General features: G+C 42.8%; 1 protein-coding gene across 1 annotated transcript; it reads right to left on the bottom strand.

The window, feature by feature from the left end:
• Nucleotides 1-446: 446 nt before the first annotated feature.
• On the bottom strand, nt 447-13,453 carry neurl1b (neuralized E3 ubiquitin protein ligase 1B). Its single transcript, XM_080466012.1, has 6 exons — nt 13,213-13,453; nt 8,032-8,276; nt 7,613-7,946; nt 5,221-5,961; nt 2,908-3,042; nt 447-1,384 (listed from the first exon to the last, which is right to left on the bottom strand). The coding sequence occupies exons 1-6, from the start codon at nt 13,241-13,243 to the stop codon at nt 1,137-1,139; spliced, it is 1,734 nt and encodes a 577-aa protein (XP_080322138.1). The 5' UTR covers nt 13,244-13,453; the 3' UTR covers nt 447-1,136.
• Between the last annotated feature and the right edge of the window lie 1,277 nt (nt 13,454-14,730).

Here is a 14,730-nt window from a genome sequence, read left to right as displayed (position 1 = left end):
TGCATGTTGGGTAGAAGTTTCACAAGCGCTTCAGTCTTGACCTTGAAAACAAATGTGGACGAAATGTTACCTCAAGGTCTGTGGGATCATAAAATAGATTGGAGCCCAAGTTACAGCAAGAATTACACTCTCTAATAGATTTTTTTATTTTATTTTTTATTAAAATGTCCTCAAGAAAGAGACAGGTTCATATTTTACAAGCGAAGTTCATTAATCATATCAGTAATGTTTGATTATCACCCTAAAAATATTGTCTTGACTTTCAAAAGAGCTGGTATATTGATAGCAGCTATAAAGATGGGCCCGATACAAGTCTTTTTATGTACTTTCCAATTAAAAGAACTGTATAACATATATATATATTAAATGTACTTTCCTACATTCATAACTTTTTAAATTATCACACACATTGAAGGGAAGTGAAGTATGAAACTAGACACGCTTTTATCGAACTTAGTCCATTTTTATTCATCTTTCCATGTGCAAAAACTTCATTCTTCCTTCTGTGCTTTCCAAAAAACTTCCCACACGTCATTATTTCTCTCAAGACACAGTTACAGCCTTCTTTCTACTTACCCAACAGCTTTCATTGCATATAATTCAGTACGTGCGTGCCTCTTCAACCTCAAACTTGCACTGCTGTACATCCACAATATGGCTAAGATTGTTTCTTTGATTACTTGGACACATAATGTGACAACAACAACAAAAAAAAATTAATCTAAGGCACTAGAAGTCAAGAGACGATGGTCCGCGTATTGTCCTGAAGCACACATGAAACCTGGATAATGAGACAAAAAGTGTTCACAGCAGGACTTTCTGCTCAGTAAATACATCATAGACGTCACATGGGGAATATAAAACAGGAGCACATGTTTCATCTCTTCTTCCTTACTCAAAATACAAGCGCCTGTGTATGCAGTCTATGTAATGGCTTCATCATAGTTCTGAGCACGAAGAGCGAAAAGTCCATCTCCAGGTATGATTTGCACATATAAAAAAAAAAAAAGGAAATCTGATAGGCACAATAACATCCTGGTGTGGCTTATCTTCTGGCTGGGGCCCAGCTCCACGTCCAGCAGGGGCCTGAGAGGGGGTCGACAGGTCTGCTCACCTGTTTCAAACACCTAACACCGTCACGGCCGATACGTTTTGATCACATCTTTGATCGGCCTCCTGCAAATGGGACAGCACGCACTGATCTGTCTCTTCAGCTTCAGCCCGCAGTCACTGCACAGACACATGTGTCCGCAAGTGTAGATCACCGTGTCCACCTCCTGGTCGAAGCAAATGGTGCACTCTCCGTTTTTACCAGCAGGGGGCAGCTCAGAGGCGGACAGAGAGGGAGAGGTGGGAGGACTGAGGGGGGAGCTGGGGGCAGTCACTGGAGGAGAGGAGAGGAAACACATGTGAGTGACTTCAGATGGGGCAGCAGTGGGAGCATGAGCACACAAGACTGTTTCTATTGTAGGGAGACTGCTCCTGGTTTAACTTTGCAGATTTACTCATGGAGTGGATAGTATCTATTTATTTCCAGGTCACTGTATTCATTTATCGGCAAATGCAAATGTTTCTGTTTAGATTATTTGAGGATCACATTGGGGAGTAAAATATGTCAAATGATCACTCTTCTGCATTGCAGAGTCTGCAAAGACATATCGTGTCAGTCAATAGTGTGTTTGGTCTATATGATTATGAATTGTGATGACAGTTTTCTCACTAATGCATTAAAACGATTTCTGGACTTCCTCAAAATAAACTTAATATTTCAGCTTACGGGAACAGCCCGCATAACGCCAGTCTTAAGGAGATTTTACTCTACAATAGGTTTAAAAGTTCTCTTATTGGTTTGGCATTTCGCACGGTCTTGCTCCCAGCTTTTATTTTAACATAAAAAATGCATCTTTTAAATACTATGTTTAAGTTTAATTAAACATAAGTTTAATTGGTGACCTGAGGGCAGTGCCTTGTGTTCATGATTTTGAAAGAAAACTGAAAATGGATTTTTTTTTCCAGCCTTACGTTCAACTGAATGTGATTTGATAGCATTTTATTTAGTACATTTTCACTTGTTTTTTTTATTTATGGATATTCCGTTACTCCCCTTTCTTAATCTGTTCCTTATTTCAACTTTGAACACTAGTTTTTCCTGATTAAAAAGTAAAGATGCCAAAACCTCGGGCGCCTCGAACGCGTCACACAAGTGAGTGAAAATATGAATAAATGGGAGGGATGGTTGGGGGTTTTCTTAAAATGTCTTTTTATGTGGAAGAGACTTTGTGCAACAAACTGCAACTGGATGAAAATTGCTCTCTAAATAAAGTCTGATTGCCTGAATGATTTATAGAGATATAGTCACCATCAGATGCTTTGTTAAAAATCTAAAAGTAACCCCTTAACTATTAGAAAATACCTTATCACAACCCAAACTAAACATAGATCTGTCTAAACTTATAAAGTATATAACTATATATATAGTGATATATATAAAGCTAACCTTTATAAATATAAGTGATTTTGTTTGTTTGTTTGTTTGTTTGTACACTGCTAGATATGAGAAACAAATTGTGTTCGCTGTGTTTTCAACATGTGTGAATGACAATGAATTCAAACATGTTTCACCTTTAATAGCTACTATATTGTGCATGATTCATTATAAAGAAAAGAAAGAGTTTATGAGAGTTGCAAATCATTGCATCCTGTTTGCATTTACACTTCAAAAAGCCTCCGAACCTATTAGCTGTAAGTGTAGAACAGTTTTTCCTCCCCGATACAAACATGAAGCATTGTCCCTCAGAGGCGGAGCACATTTCTCTCGAACAAAGCCGTCTCATTTCCAAACCACATGCAGTGATCTTGTGATGGTTCTCGACATGAATCGCATGACGTCGGCAGTTGGAGACTCACCCAGAGAGGACTCGGAGGCAGAGGAGGACCTGTTGACACTGAAGGCCAGGTCCGAGTCGCTGTCGTCTGGACTGCTGCTGCTGCTGCTCTGGGACGCCGTCGGGGACGTGGAGGGAGGACTGGACTGCACTGTTCCTGGACCACAGAGATAAACACACATTTATTAAAAAAAAAAAAAAACAGCAAACTCCCAAATGATTTCACTCATGTGGTGGCATTTAAGGTGGGAAGCAGACAAAGAGTACATTTAAGAGGAGGCGGTGTGATTTTTCAGCTGGCCGTGTCCTTAAACTGCTTGAGAAGTATCGCTGGATTGTGAGGCTGACCGGCCCCAGCCAGTCCGATTTGATATGCATTTTTCAAGAGCGATTTGAAAAGTTGTTTTCACTTGCGGATAATATTTTTGGACCAGAAATAGCTGTAAATGGGGTCTGAGATGAGTGGGAGGTTCACAGGAGATGGGAGTGGGACTGAGGAGCGGGACAGATGGGTTAGAGTTCGAAGCCGGACAAGCTCACGCAGACATAAACTACTTAGCTGCATTCTTTTAGTCTGGGAAAAAAAGTCATAATTGCGGGGGCGGCCTCCAGTCGACATTTATCATTTTAGTACTGAGGCAAAATTCTGACATTTGGGAAGCATGCTTGTTTGCTTTATAGCACAGAGCTGAGCATGACGATCAAAGCCAGTCTCACTCTGTCTGATGAACATGCTCCAGTCGGCGGCGCCGCACTTATCTTTATGTAATGAAAGGAAATGCATCTCCACCACTCTTTGTCTTGTGTGTGTCAGGCTGTTGTTCATCTCTTGATTTGTCACAATACATTTTTTCCTTTCCTTTATACTTCCCTCCTGCACTCAGGGTGTTCACTAATTTTTGCATCTGAAAAAAAATAAAATTCCAACCATCTCTTCTAATGCTGTATGCAACACTTTTTTGAACTGTGGGAGAAAAGCAATGCACAGGGCGAACATGCAAAACATTGTCTCATGAGGTCTTTCAAAAGCACTCCAGGACTTTTGCAATGCACTGTAATATGGTTATATTTAAACTTGAGAGGGAAAAAGAAAGAAAAATGAGCCTATATTACTCACAATTCCCAATAATTTGCTCTCTTTGAGAGACTTTCTTTCAGTATCGTACATCTGATGCCCCTCATTAGAGGATTTTGTTTGAAAAAAGGGATGAAGAGGAAGAGTAAAGACTTGTCTCTGTTTTGCAAAACAAACATATATCATTGAGGTCGTTTATCTTTCTAATGAAATTCGGGGGGTAAAAAAAAAACAAAAAACCACTTCCATTCACAGCACTTGAGGCTTTTTCCCCGCAGCCCAAAGCCGGTGAAGTGGCTAAAAAAAAAGATGAATGGATTGAAGAATTGGCTTTGTGCTTGTCGGTAAAGTTTGCAAGTTCTCCATGTGCATGCATGGGTTTCTTTCCAGACACTCCAGGTTTCTCACCAATTATTAGACTGTAATCTTAACTAGTCAATCTAAAACCGTCCTGAGGTGTGTGTCGGCCATGTTACCGACTAGTAACCTGTCCAAGGTTAAGGAGATTAAACTCCGGATGGGTTTTTTTCCAGGTACTTTGCCAGTTACATTAAATAGTCACTCCAAACTTTTCTGTGTAAGCTCTGCGATGGATCGATGACGGATCAAAGGGGCAACACAGAGAGTCATACAGACTGTCACACATTCAAATTCATGGCAATAACCAATTTACAGTCACCACTTAGAATAAAATGCATGTTTGCATGGATATTTTTGTGATTACTGAGTGTATCATTAGGAGTAATGTGGATACTAAAATGTGTTTCACGACATATCCTATCAAAGGAATCATAGCAATGTTATTTTAAGAGCTATGCATGAGCGAGCCGTCTCTAAAAGTGTATTCCCATTTGAGAAATGTTGGATTTACCGAGCAGTGGCTGATGTAGGCTTAAAGCAAAGAGGAGCAACAGAGGTTGGATGAATTCTTTCAAACCCCGCATCACCACTTCTCAGAAAATGTGTAGCTCTGGCTGGCATTAAGTCAAGTTACAGCACTTTCAAGCAAATGATCAGATTTTGCACAACCACAAACAGTTGTACACAACTGTTTTCACATATGAAGTCATTATCTCCCAGACCTGCATGTATTTCTTTCGTACTTAGTGTTCTCCTTGATGAGACCAATGGTGTCATCTAATTACAATAATAGCACAAATAAAACTGTAACACATAAGGAATTTTTTGAGCAAACAACGTGCTTAAAAGTCAGGGTTTTAGTTTATAATATCCCCTCTGTTTTCCACTGAACACACTTACCGAGTATCCTGAGTCTGTTGATGGCCCCGTGCAGGGTGAAAAAGGCCCACAGGACCTGAGAAGAGTCGACGCACAGCAGCCGGCCACGTCCCACTCCGTTCACCCCGTGATGCACCTCGCCGCTGGGCAGCAGGCTAAAACTGAGTACGTCTCCAGAGCTGGGCATGGGGAAGCCCCGGTGCACCACCCAATACTCTTTGCGGTCCAGGAGAACCTCGGGGTCGGCTGGCAGGTCTCCGGCGTGCAAACTGGCCGGGTCACAGGACGTCAGACCGAATGACAGAGCACCGAAATAAGGCAGCCCCAGGTGGCCGACCTCCACGTACAGAGTCTCGCCAACGTGCAGCGGCCTGTCGCTGAACACCAGAGTCCGACTGCTGTCTAGAAAGTGTATGCAGGCGGCGGAGCGATCTGCCGAGAGTATCACGTCGGAGCCGCGGATCGGGTGAAAGTGCAAGTCATTGTCCAGAGGGGAAGGGAGGCTCCGGACCACCCTTGGGAGGCTGAATCCAGTGGAGGCAGACGAGGACGGTGTGGAGGAGGACGAGGTGGCGGAGCAGCAGGGGATGAGCTGAGTGTAGTTATTCAGCTGGAGGTTGGCCATCTTGGCAGCGGCGGCCTGGTTGTTTTCCAGCTGATTGTTGCTGTAATTGGCTGAGTCGTGGCTACTCTGGGGCAGATAGGCACTCAGGCGGGCCGCGCTCAGACAGCTGGATCCCACGCTCTCTGCAAATGTGCTGTCTGTGGAGGAAAATACAAGCAGACAGCATATGTGACTTGAGTGTCTCATATTTGAGCCATGCTACTCTTCCTTCTCCCATTGCTCTTTTTCCTTTTATGTTATTTTCACAACTGAAACATTAGTATGGGATCCCGTATCAATAACCTCTGATATCTTATCCGCATTACTTGACAAACTTTGGTGTCTTGGTTTTCGCAAAGTCTATTCAAAGGTCGACTCAAGTAACGGGCTGATGCTTTATGACCAAATCAAATTAAAACTCAACAACATCAAATAATCCATAAGGAATCGAAAGTTATAATAACTACTAACTGAACTCACTTTTACAAGGCTCACGTTTGGAAAAAAAAAATGTATTGAGGACTAAAGCCAAGGAAACAGAACAACATAGAATTAATCAACCCTTGTTTGTGACATTTTTAAAAACCGGTGACAAAGTGCATGCATGATGATCAGTGCAACTTTGCAGAACTTCTCGGGGGTCTCCGAGTTACATCCAGTTTTCCATCCAGTCTTCAATAAATCTGATGAAGTTACAGTAATGTTTTCTATACCATTGGTGATTAATGCATTTAACTGCATATTTACCACAGCTTAGTTCATCCCACTGCAACTGACAACAAACAGCTGCTAAACAGGGGATTGAACAAGTGCTGGATGATTCACACCGACACCGAGAGCTAAAGTTACAGCCGTGTGCTTGTCTCGTTTTATGATGTTTGTTGTAGAGTTAAATAAACACGCCATCTTGTGTCATTGGCCAGTTTATTTAAATTTGACTTTTGCCTCCTTTCTTTGTTAACACAAGTTCGGTAAACAGCCACAGTCTGTACAGAATTCACAGCGCAGCTGAATTTTTCAACGTTTCAAAGGTTGATATACACAAGCCTGGCATTAGTAGTCCTCTACTGACTTATGATACGTTCCCTTATTACTATTTCTAGTGATGCTGGAGCAGTCGAGTGCATTGGCCCCTCACCAAAGCTCCTGGGATCTGCCGTCTTGACCAAACAAGGCCATAGCTCCTGTCAGACTGAAGATAAACACTCCCAGTGAGTGGGAGAGGGACCCGCAGGGGAGAGGGTGATGGAAATGGATGCAGTGTAAAGAGAGAAAGTGACGCCGTGGCAGGAGGAAAGTGTTTAAGAAGAAGGAGAAGAGTGATTACGAGGTTACAGAGCGAGCTGAATGGTTGACAGTTGTTTGTTTGGTGGCAAAGGTTTTGTTTTTTCCAGAGCGGCACGGATCGGTTTTCGCCACACAGATCGACAAACGTTTGAGTCATCCAGGGCTGTCCTACCTCATCCTGAGAAATAGGCCTGCAGTGATGCAGAGCTTTGTAGCACAGCTGCTCTCTGAACTCCAAGCACCTCCTTAAATTAGCTGTGAATATGTTGACACTATAAAAATATGATCTTGAGGTTTTGGGGTTGTGAAAGCTGTGGCAAAATGCATGACGCTGTAGGTGGTTGATGGAGTTGATTTAGGTCAGAAAAAGATCTGTGACTCAATACTTTACTGGCTGTTTGCACGTTTGTTCACTTAGAACTTGAGTTAGAGCAAACATTCCTTGCTCAGCTACTAAAAAAAAGGAAGAGTGAAATCACTCAGAAAGTAAAATAGATTTTTTTTTGTTTTTAAATTGCCTACCAAGAAGTGTGACCTCCTGAGTGATGCCATAGATATCAATGATGGCCCAGAGCGGACAGCCGATGCTGAGCCCACAGTGGAAGAGGATGGGCTCTCCTTCATTGATGCTGTAGAAAACTCTTCCGTGGCGATCGGCCCAGAACGACAATACGTTGTCCTTCAAAGCCAACCTCTCAGGCAGAGCTTTGGCCCAGTACCCGGGCCGTGTCACCAGGTCAGGGCAGGCATACTTGGGGATGTCAGTCGCAACTAGTTCACTGGGATCCAAACTGGTGAAACCAAAGCGCAGAGCACCGCTCCAGCCAGTGTGCACGCCGGTCAAGCGAAGACGCACCTGAGAAGACAACAGAAACGTCACTTTCACTGTCTTCGTCACGGTTCTTCTCAATTTTCAAACCAGAACTGGGACACAAACAAACCTTCTCGTAGAGGTGAACAGGCCGATGGCTAAACGTGACGCCGTTGCAGAAGCTGTTCTTGCGGGTGGCGCGGCGAAGCTGTCCGTCCAACCGGATGTTTTTGCCTTTGGCATGCGGGTGAAAGCGGGGCGACTCTACATTGATGCTGACCGGCGGAGCAGAGGTCCTCCTCTCCACACCTGCCCCATTGTTGGGCAGGGTGTAGTACTGCCGACTAGCCACTGGGCGGGGGTGCAGAGTCGCATCTGTGGGTGGAGAAACATAAAGAGGATAGAGAGCGAGAGAGGGGGAAAAAAGGCCATTAATGATTCAACTGAGTTGGAGGCTAATGTTGTATGAGAACAGCAGATTTGCTTTAGTGTGACTCAGACAAGGTCAAAACAGCAACGTTCGGGAGAGCAGCTGGAAGAGAAAGAAGTGAACAAATCTACACAATAACTGGTTTGCAAGTAACCCGTGGCAATTGGTTTTAGAGGGCAGGGGGCAGTTATGTAAAAAAAAAGCCACAGTCTCTCGCTCTCAAGCACACACACAAAAACATACACACACACGTTTCCTTTCCCATAATGATTACAACGCCCCTCTGCTCCTTTCAGCAACCACATAAAGTCCGTTTTAGCATGTAACCCACATTTACAGTGTAAAAAGGCAAACTGTCCCAAATCAGTCTTCACACCACATCCATATAGGGCATATTTATACCTCAGAAATAAAACATGGTAAATTTAGATGAAATCCTTACGCATACATGACTGGGCAACATTAAATAAGTCATTTCTGCCCTAAAACTAACTTAGAAATGTTCATTGCTAATATTAGGGCCACCACAGGAAAAAGAAAACATAAGAAAATAATAATAATAATAATAATAATCGGAAAGCGACAACAGACGTGATAAGTCTTCCTCTTATTTATGGGATACATACACACCCCTGGCCTACAGCATAAACAAACCCTGAATAGCCCCTTTCATTCCTTCACAGTTATCTTCAGAAGTGGAGAATGAATCACACGGTGCATAGTCTCTATAGAAATACCCAAATAAGAGGCTTAATCTTTGATCTCATCTTCACAGGAGTCAATGTCCTACTTGGGAAAAGAATTTGTTGCTGAGCCTCACAAAGTGAGTGAAAGAAGATGAAATGAAACAAAACTCGTTTGCCGAAATGAGTCTCGGAAAGCTCGGGTGTAATATCAAAGCATTATGGACGTGTGTCTATGGTATGGATTGGCTGAAAGTCAGAGGGGGAGGGCTGAACCTTCGCTATCCTCAGACCACATTGATTACATTTTTAACAAAGACAATAACTCAGTGAAATGGTCCGCAGTACATTTACTAAATCAGGCATTATCGCTGATTATATTCTAAACTATGAAGCGGCATCGAGAACATCTGTAACATCTCAAAGGACGTGCGGGTGCTGCTTTTCCGTTCGCCTCTGAAACCATTGCTTTTTTGGGGGGGACAAAACATACGTTTGCTGAACGGATGAAAAACCCAGCGGAGCTTTGCCCATAGGCCTTTGGCTCACAGACTTACATACTGGGAGCGTGCTGGTAAAAGACCCATAGCAAAGCCTGATATAGACACTCGTTTGCCATTATTAGATGAAAGGCATAGCCCAGCAGGTCATGCAGCGAGGGACCACATAGCATGCTCAGCGTTAGCGCCTCTCATGTTAAACACCTGATAATCTTTCGAATATATACTCTATGATCCTTTGTAAACGCCAACTGAAATGTTTGTGCTTCTCTGCAGCTATTTCTTCAGTCTTCAAACACATTATATGTAAACACGGGCAATCTTCATGAGAACAGTTCAACCTGTTTGCTAAAGTCAGCAAAAGTGTCTTGGATTGAAAAAGGCAGTAGCAGAAGATTGCATCACGGATTATTTCTCAAAAGTAATCTGCAGAAAATCTTAAAAAAAACCAAAATGGACTTGTTAACCTCTGGTGGCGATATAGAGCAGTGTTTTCTTGGAGCCTCCAAGAATTATTGCAGCCCCTTTACGTGATCTCAGATGTGTCAAAAGATTACAGTGAAGCCAAACACCCATGGACACGCCCACTCTCCGACATACAAAAGCTCTCAAGTTTTACTGGTCTGATGTTGATCCTAAGAAATGTCTTATTTGTTGTTTTTCTATGGCATGCAAATCCAATGTAGTTAATCTCTGTCACTGACCTGTGTGGATCCCAGACCCGTTGAGAACTAATTGTATAGAATACTCATTATTATTATATGAAATGAATGCAGATCGAACAGAGGTAAAGTTGCACAATATCACTGCACCGGACGTCCATCCCTCACTTTGAAATGTGACTCATAGGAGGATGATACAGCACATGTATCTTTGCTCTTGCGGTTGGTTAAAGTTTTGCAACAACAATAACATTTGTTGTCATGACTGGTATAACAATCCCGCTGTTTAGATTATGAATATGACAGAATGTGAAAGAAAGTCTCTTGGTTTTAAAACAAAATGCAGTGTTTTGCTGACCCATCCATCCACCCACACCTCTTCGCACAGTTTGCGGCTCTGAAACATGACTTCCCGATCCCTTTGTAATCAAATTGTGAAGGAAAAAGTGCATCTCCGTCTTGGCCTCAACTGTCAAACTGCCACAAATTCTTCTGTTTTCCTTTGCTGTCTGTGTTTTGTGTATTCTGTTGTCAATTTCCAATTTGTGGTCACCAAACCTGCCCTTCATTTGGATCTGTTTCTGCTTTGTATCCCAGACAGTAGGGAGATAATCTCAGCGATCATAATCTCTTTTCAAGGCCAGATAATCAAGTTCCCTCTTTCTTCCAAAAATACTGGACAAAATACACAAGGAAATATAACTAGATTCCAAATACACAATGTGTTTTGGTGTGTAACACTGAACATAATAAACTTTGTTTACGAGACAACTCATGCTAAAAGCACATGCCACCTTGAAGAATCATACTATTAATTTTAACTGTCTGATTCTAATGTTGTATAAACAAATTAAAAACATACAGTATGTGATTTCCAGCCTCAGGTTGATGTTTAACAGATTTTACTTTCAACGCGCAGCTGGAGAGATTTGAGATGGTTACAAGATTTTTGAGGTTTGTAAATTACCTTGAGAGACACACAGTACAAGTAAGTAACCATGAGCCTATTTTACCTCATGATGAAGAGCAAATTGATGATTCATGATGCTTTACCAAACCCATTGTGTTCGTGGCGGCAGGAGATATGGATCAACTTAGACGACGTGACTGAGACGCTGTACTGTCATTTTAATAAAAGTGTGGCGATTACCATGAGAGAGGAGACGCTGTTGCACACGGCTCATCGGCAACTGATTTTAAGGGTCAGCTCAGCTGATTGCTTTAATGTTGCAGTTGTCAAAAAGCGGTCGACTCGCAGTGTATCTGAGACCACAAATAAATCAGTTGCTTGAGAAAACACAGTTCGGGTGACGGACGTGGAGTCTCTCTGTCTTGTCCCTAATGAACAGAAAAGCGCAATTACATACAATCATATGACTGCACAAGACACGTTGGTGTGCCAAGCAAAGCTTTTTTTCAAGTGTGATACTGATTGTGACCATTCGTCAGAGTTGTCCTTGGCCACAGGGTGATCAGATGCATGATTTGGTGATTTATTTTCTTCTATATGCTTTTCGAACTGTAAACTTTTCACTGAGCCAGCAATGAGTCAGTAGAATGTGTGTGCCTCCTGTGTGACATCGTTTTCTTTTTCAGAAACGTTGCGGTTATTAACTTCTGGGCTCAACAAAACTCAATGACATTTCTTGTGAGCAGCTCGTGCTATAACTTCCATCACGCCAAAGCCAGCAAAAACAACTCGAAAACAATATGAGCTCATCGGCTCTACGATATTCAGCGCCGATCTCTAATAGACTCAAATAAAAGCAGATATCCGATTAATTCCATGTTGATAGAAACCATACAGTGCAAGCAGTAGGACCCACGCTGCTCCTCCTCCTCTATGACTAGGCCAAACCCTACATCAGCTGCTCTGGTGGCAGCAACCACATCATTTAGCCAGTGAGTGGGTCTGCTGGGGGCGTGGGAGTGTGACAGACAATGAATCAAAGTGATATGGGCCAAATGATTATCAAGTATTGTGCTCTGGGGGTCATGACAAAGTGGCTCCACAGTGGCATTCTCAGACCTGGTATTGACCAGTTCCATTCCAAAAACTGAAGCTGGCAATCAAGTTGCATGCAACTATAAATCACTGGCAATCGCTTGAGACAGTACGTTATATAATAAAGCTTAGATTATTCAAGTCAATGCAGAGTATAACAACAGTTGCATATATTTTAAATGTGGACATCTTTTTTTCTTGGTTGATACACTTGTGTGTCTTAATGTTGTTTGATCCTTGTTTTTTTGTGTGAACAGGTTGCCACTAGTGTCAAAAATGAAAGCACTCTTTGTTTTATGTTGGTTTTTTTTTTTACTTAACACATTGATGTCGACTGCATAAAAAACAGACCTTAAATAATCATTAACTCACCCATTCAAAGTCACTTAATAAGTAAAAGAGCAAGGATAATCATGAAAAAACAGCAAGTACATAAAAAAAAAAAAAAAAATTCCCCCCAAAAAATTTATTGAGCGCGACACTGTGGTGAAATATCAGAATAGGGAAGAAGAAGAAAAACATGTATTTTGTGCTGTAATTCAAAATTATTTGGACAACGCTTGTTTTTGCATGACATGTTTCCAGTCTTTTTTTTTTTTTTCTTTTCTTTTCTTTTTTAGTAAGTGTATAAATGTTCATTATCAGGCCAAACTGATCTATTTGTTCAGGGTGATACTGATAATAGACCTTGAAAAAAAAAAAAATAGCACTTTTTGGTGGGGATGATCAGAGTGATCGTTAATATTCTCATTAGTGATGTGATCATGAGAGAAATGATGGGTTGGGGTTGAAAAAAAAGAAGAAGAAGAAGAAGAAGCAAGAAAGAGAGTTGTTGTCGGAGGACCGGGGCTGCTTGGACTCGCTCCCTGGAATCACGCTCAGCTCCCCCGTGATGGGAAGCGCGTCTCGCGCGTCTCGCGCGCCGCGAGCACAAGCAGCACTGGACATGTGGATCTCCCTCATTATCCAGCTATTAACACCGTGTAGTGCACAAAGCATCGCGGAACGATAAAACACACAACAAGTCTCACCCAATAAAGGTTTAGGTGTCGTATTCCCCATTATATCCAGAGATTCCTCGCACCGGCTGACAACTTAATTCCGATTGCAGTGTGTCCCTGTCCATCCATGTATCCTCGGGTCGGAGCGGCTTCAGTCTGAGGAAGGGCGCCTTCAATTTGCGATGTACCTCCCCGCAGAAGCATGGACACGCTTTTCTTAATGTCAACCCCAAGCAAGTCGCAGCGACAGGCAGACACCTCCAACTGGCGCACAGCAGCCCCCTCCTTTCTTTAGTATAGGCTCCCCTCTGCACGACTTTAAAGACACAGTAAGCAGAGGACCCCCCCCCCAAAAAAAAGCATCACACAGCCTTTGAACACTTACTTTCAGCCAATTGCCTGATGTTTTAATTATTGGCTTAATGGGTGTGTAGTTTTTAAGACAGGGCCATATGTCAGTGTGCATTGTGCAGACTGCATGCTGCACACTTTGACAGCAAAAACAATTACTGTAGGACAGATGCTGAGATGTTTCTTTTTTCACGAGTGTATAAAAAACACATAGAGAGGCATATATTTTCACACACACACACACACACACACTCATCATGCATGTCTAAATGAAGACAGACTTCTTGCACCCTTGATTCCCCACACCCTGAATTGTTTCCGCTGTAAACAACGTTACACAAAAAGATTCAAATCATTTTTTGATCATGCTGCACCCTCTCTCCCCACCGAGCTGGAAACCACATCCCACGCCCGGAGGGTTTTTAGCGTGGCCCCATGATTGTGGGCAATGGACCTCCTCGTCAGGACAATTTCAAGCGAAGTGTTAGCCCACTGCTGCCATGCCAAGGAATGTGGCGGTTGTCACCTCGAGGTTAATATTCTCCTGGTAGCCGTACGCCCAGCCAATAGAAAATGTCTCTGTTGCAACGACAGGCCCAGGGTGGAGTCATCATAAAGCAAAAGTAGGTGATATTGATCCGAATAAACACCCACACAGATAATTGACTCTATTAATAAAATCTCTTGAACAAACAGAGGGCCCATGACGGTGCGTGACCTGAATTTACCTCACACTAATAAGAGGAATACACACAAAGATAAGGACCACACGTTTGACAGAAGTTCAAGCACCATATGAGGAAATCCCCCTTTTTTCCCACCCTATCCTCTGCCCTCCCACAGCCTTGACAGTTGGGCTTCTCTCAAGCTGTTTCCTGTCTTCTGGACCACACTGCTCTCAGAGAAGCCGTGGCCCGCAGGGTTTGCAAGAACAAGACGTTATTGGGACGCCGTTTCTCCCAGAATGGAGAGATTGAACGTCCCGCGTGTCGAATTCTGTGAACAAAAGCAGCTCTTGAGGAAACGGCAAAATGGGAAACTGTTAATGAGTGCAAACGATTCTCTCCGACGTCAATGCAGGCTTCGACTAATTGGAAAGCACAGGGCTTTCAACGGTGGTTGGTGTAAGCAGGTTGGCTGTGCTGACACGATCCATATAACAAAGAGAGGAAAAGTGCCGCTGGGCTTCAGCAGCTG

This window comes from Lipophrys pholis (genome assembly GCF_963383615.2).
Source record: "Lipophrys pholis genome assembly, chromosome: 6".
Taxonomy (NCBI): Eukaryota; Metazoa; Chordata; class Actinopteri; order Blenniiformes; family Blenniidae; genus Lipophrys; species Lipophrys pholis.
Note: the sequence above shows the minus strand (reverse complement) of the source record. Positions and strands in the feature narration are given on the sequence as shown.

What these genes read in the sequence shown, in the direction of transcription:
- neurl1b (XM_080466012.1), bottom strand. Translation starts at nt 13,243, where the DNA reads ATGGGGAATACGACACCTAAACCTTTATTGG. An exon ending in GACACCTAAACCTTTATTGG is followed by an intron (nt 8,277 to 13,212) that starts GTGAGACTTGTT and finishes CTCCACCCACAG; the next exon opens with ATGCGACTCTGCACCCCCGC. An exon ending in CAACAGACTCAGGATACTCG is followed by an intron (nt 3,043 to 5,220) that starts GTAAGTGTGTTC and finishes TCTGTGGTCCAG; the next exon opens with GAACAGTGCAGTCCAGTCCT.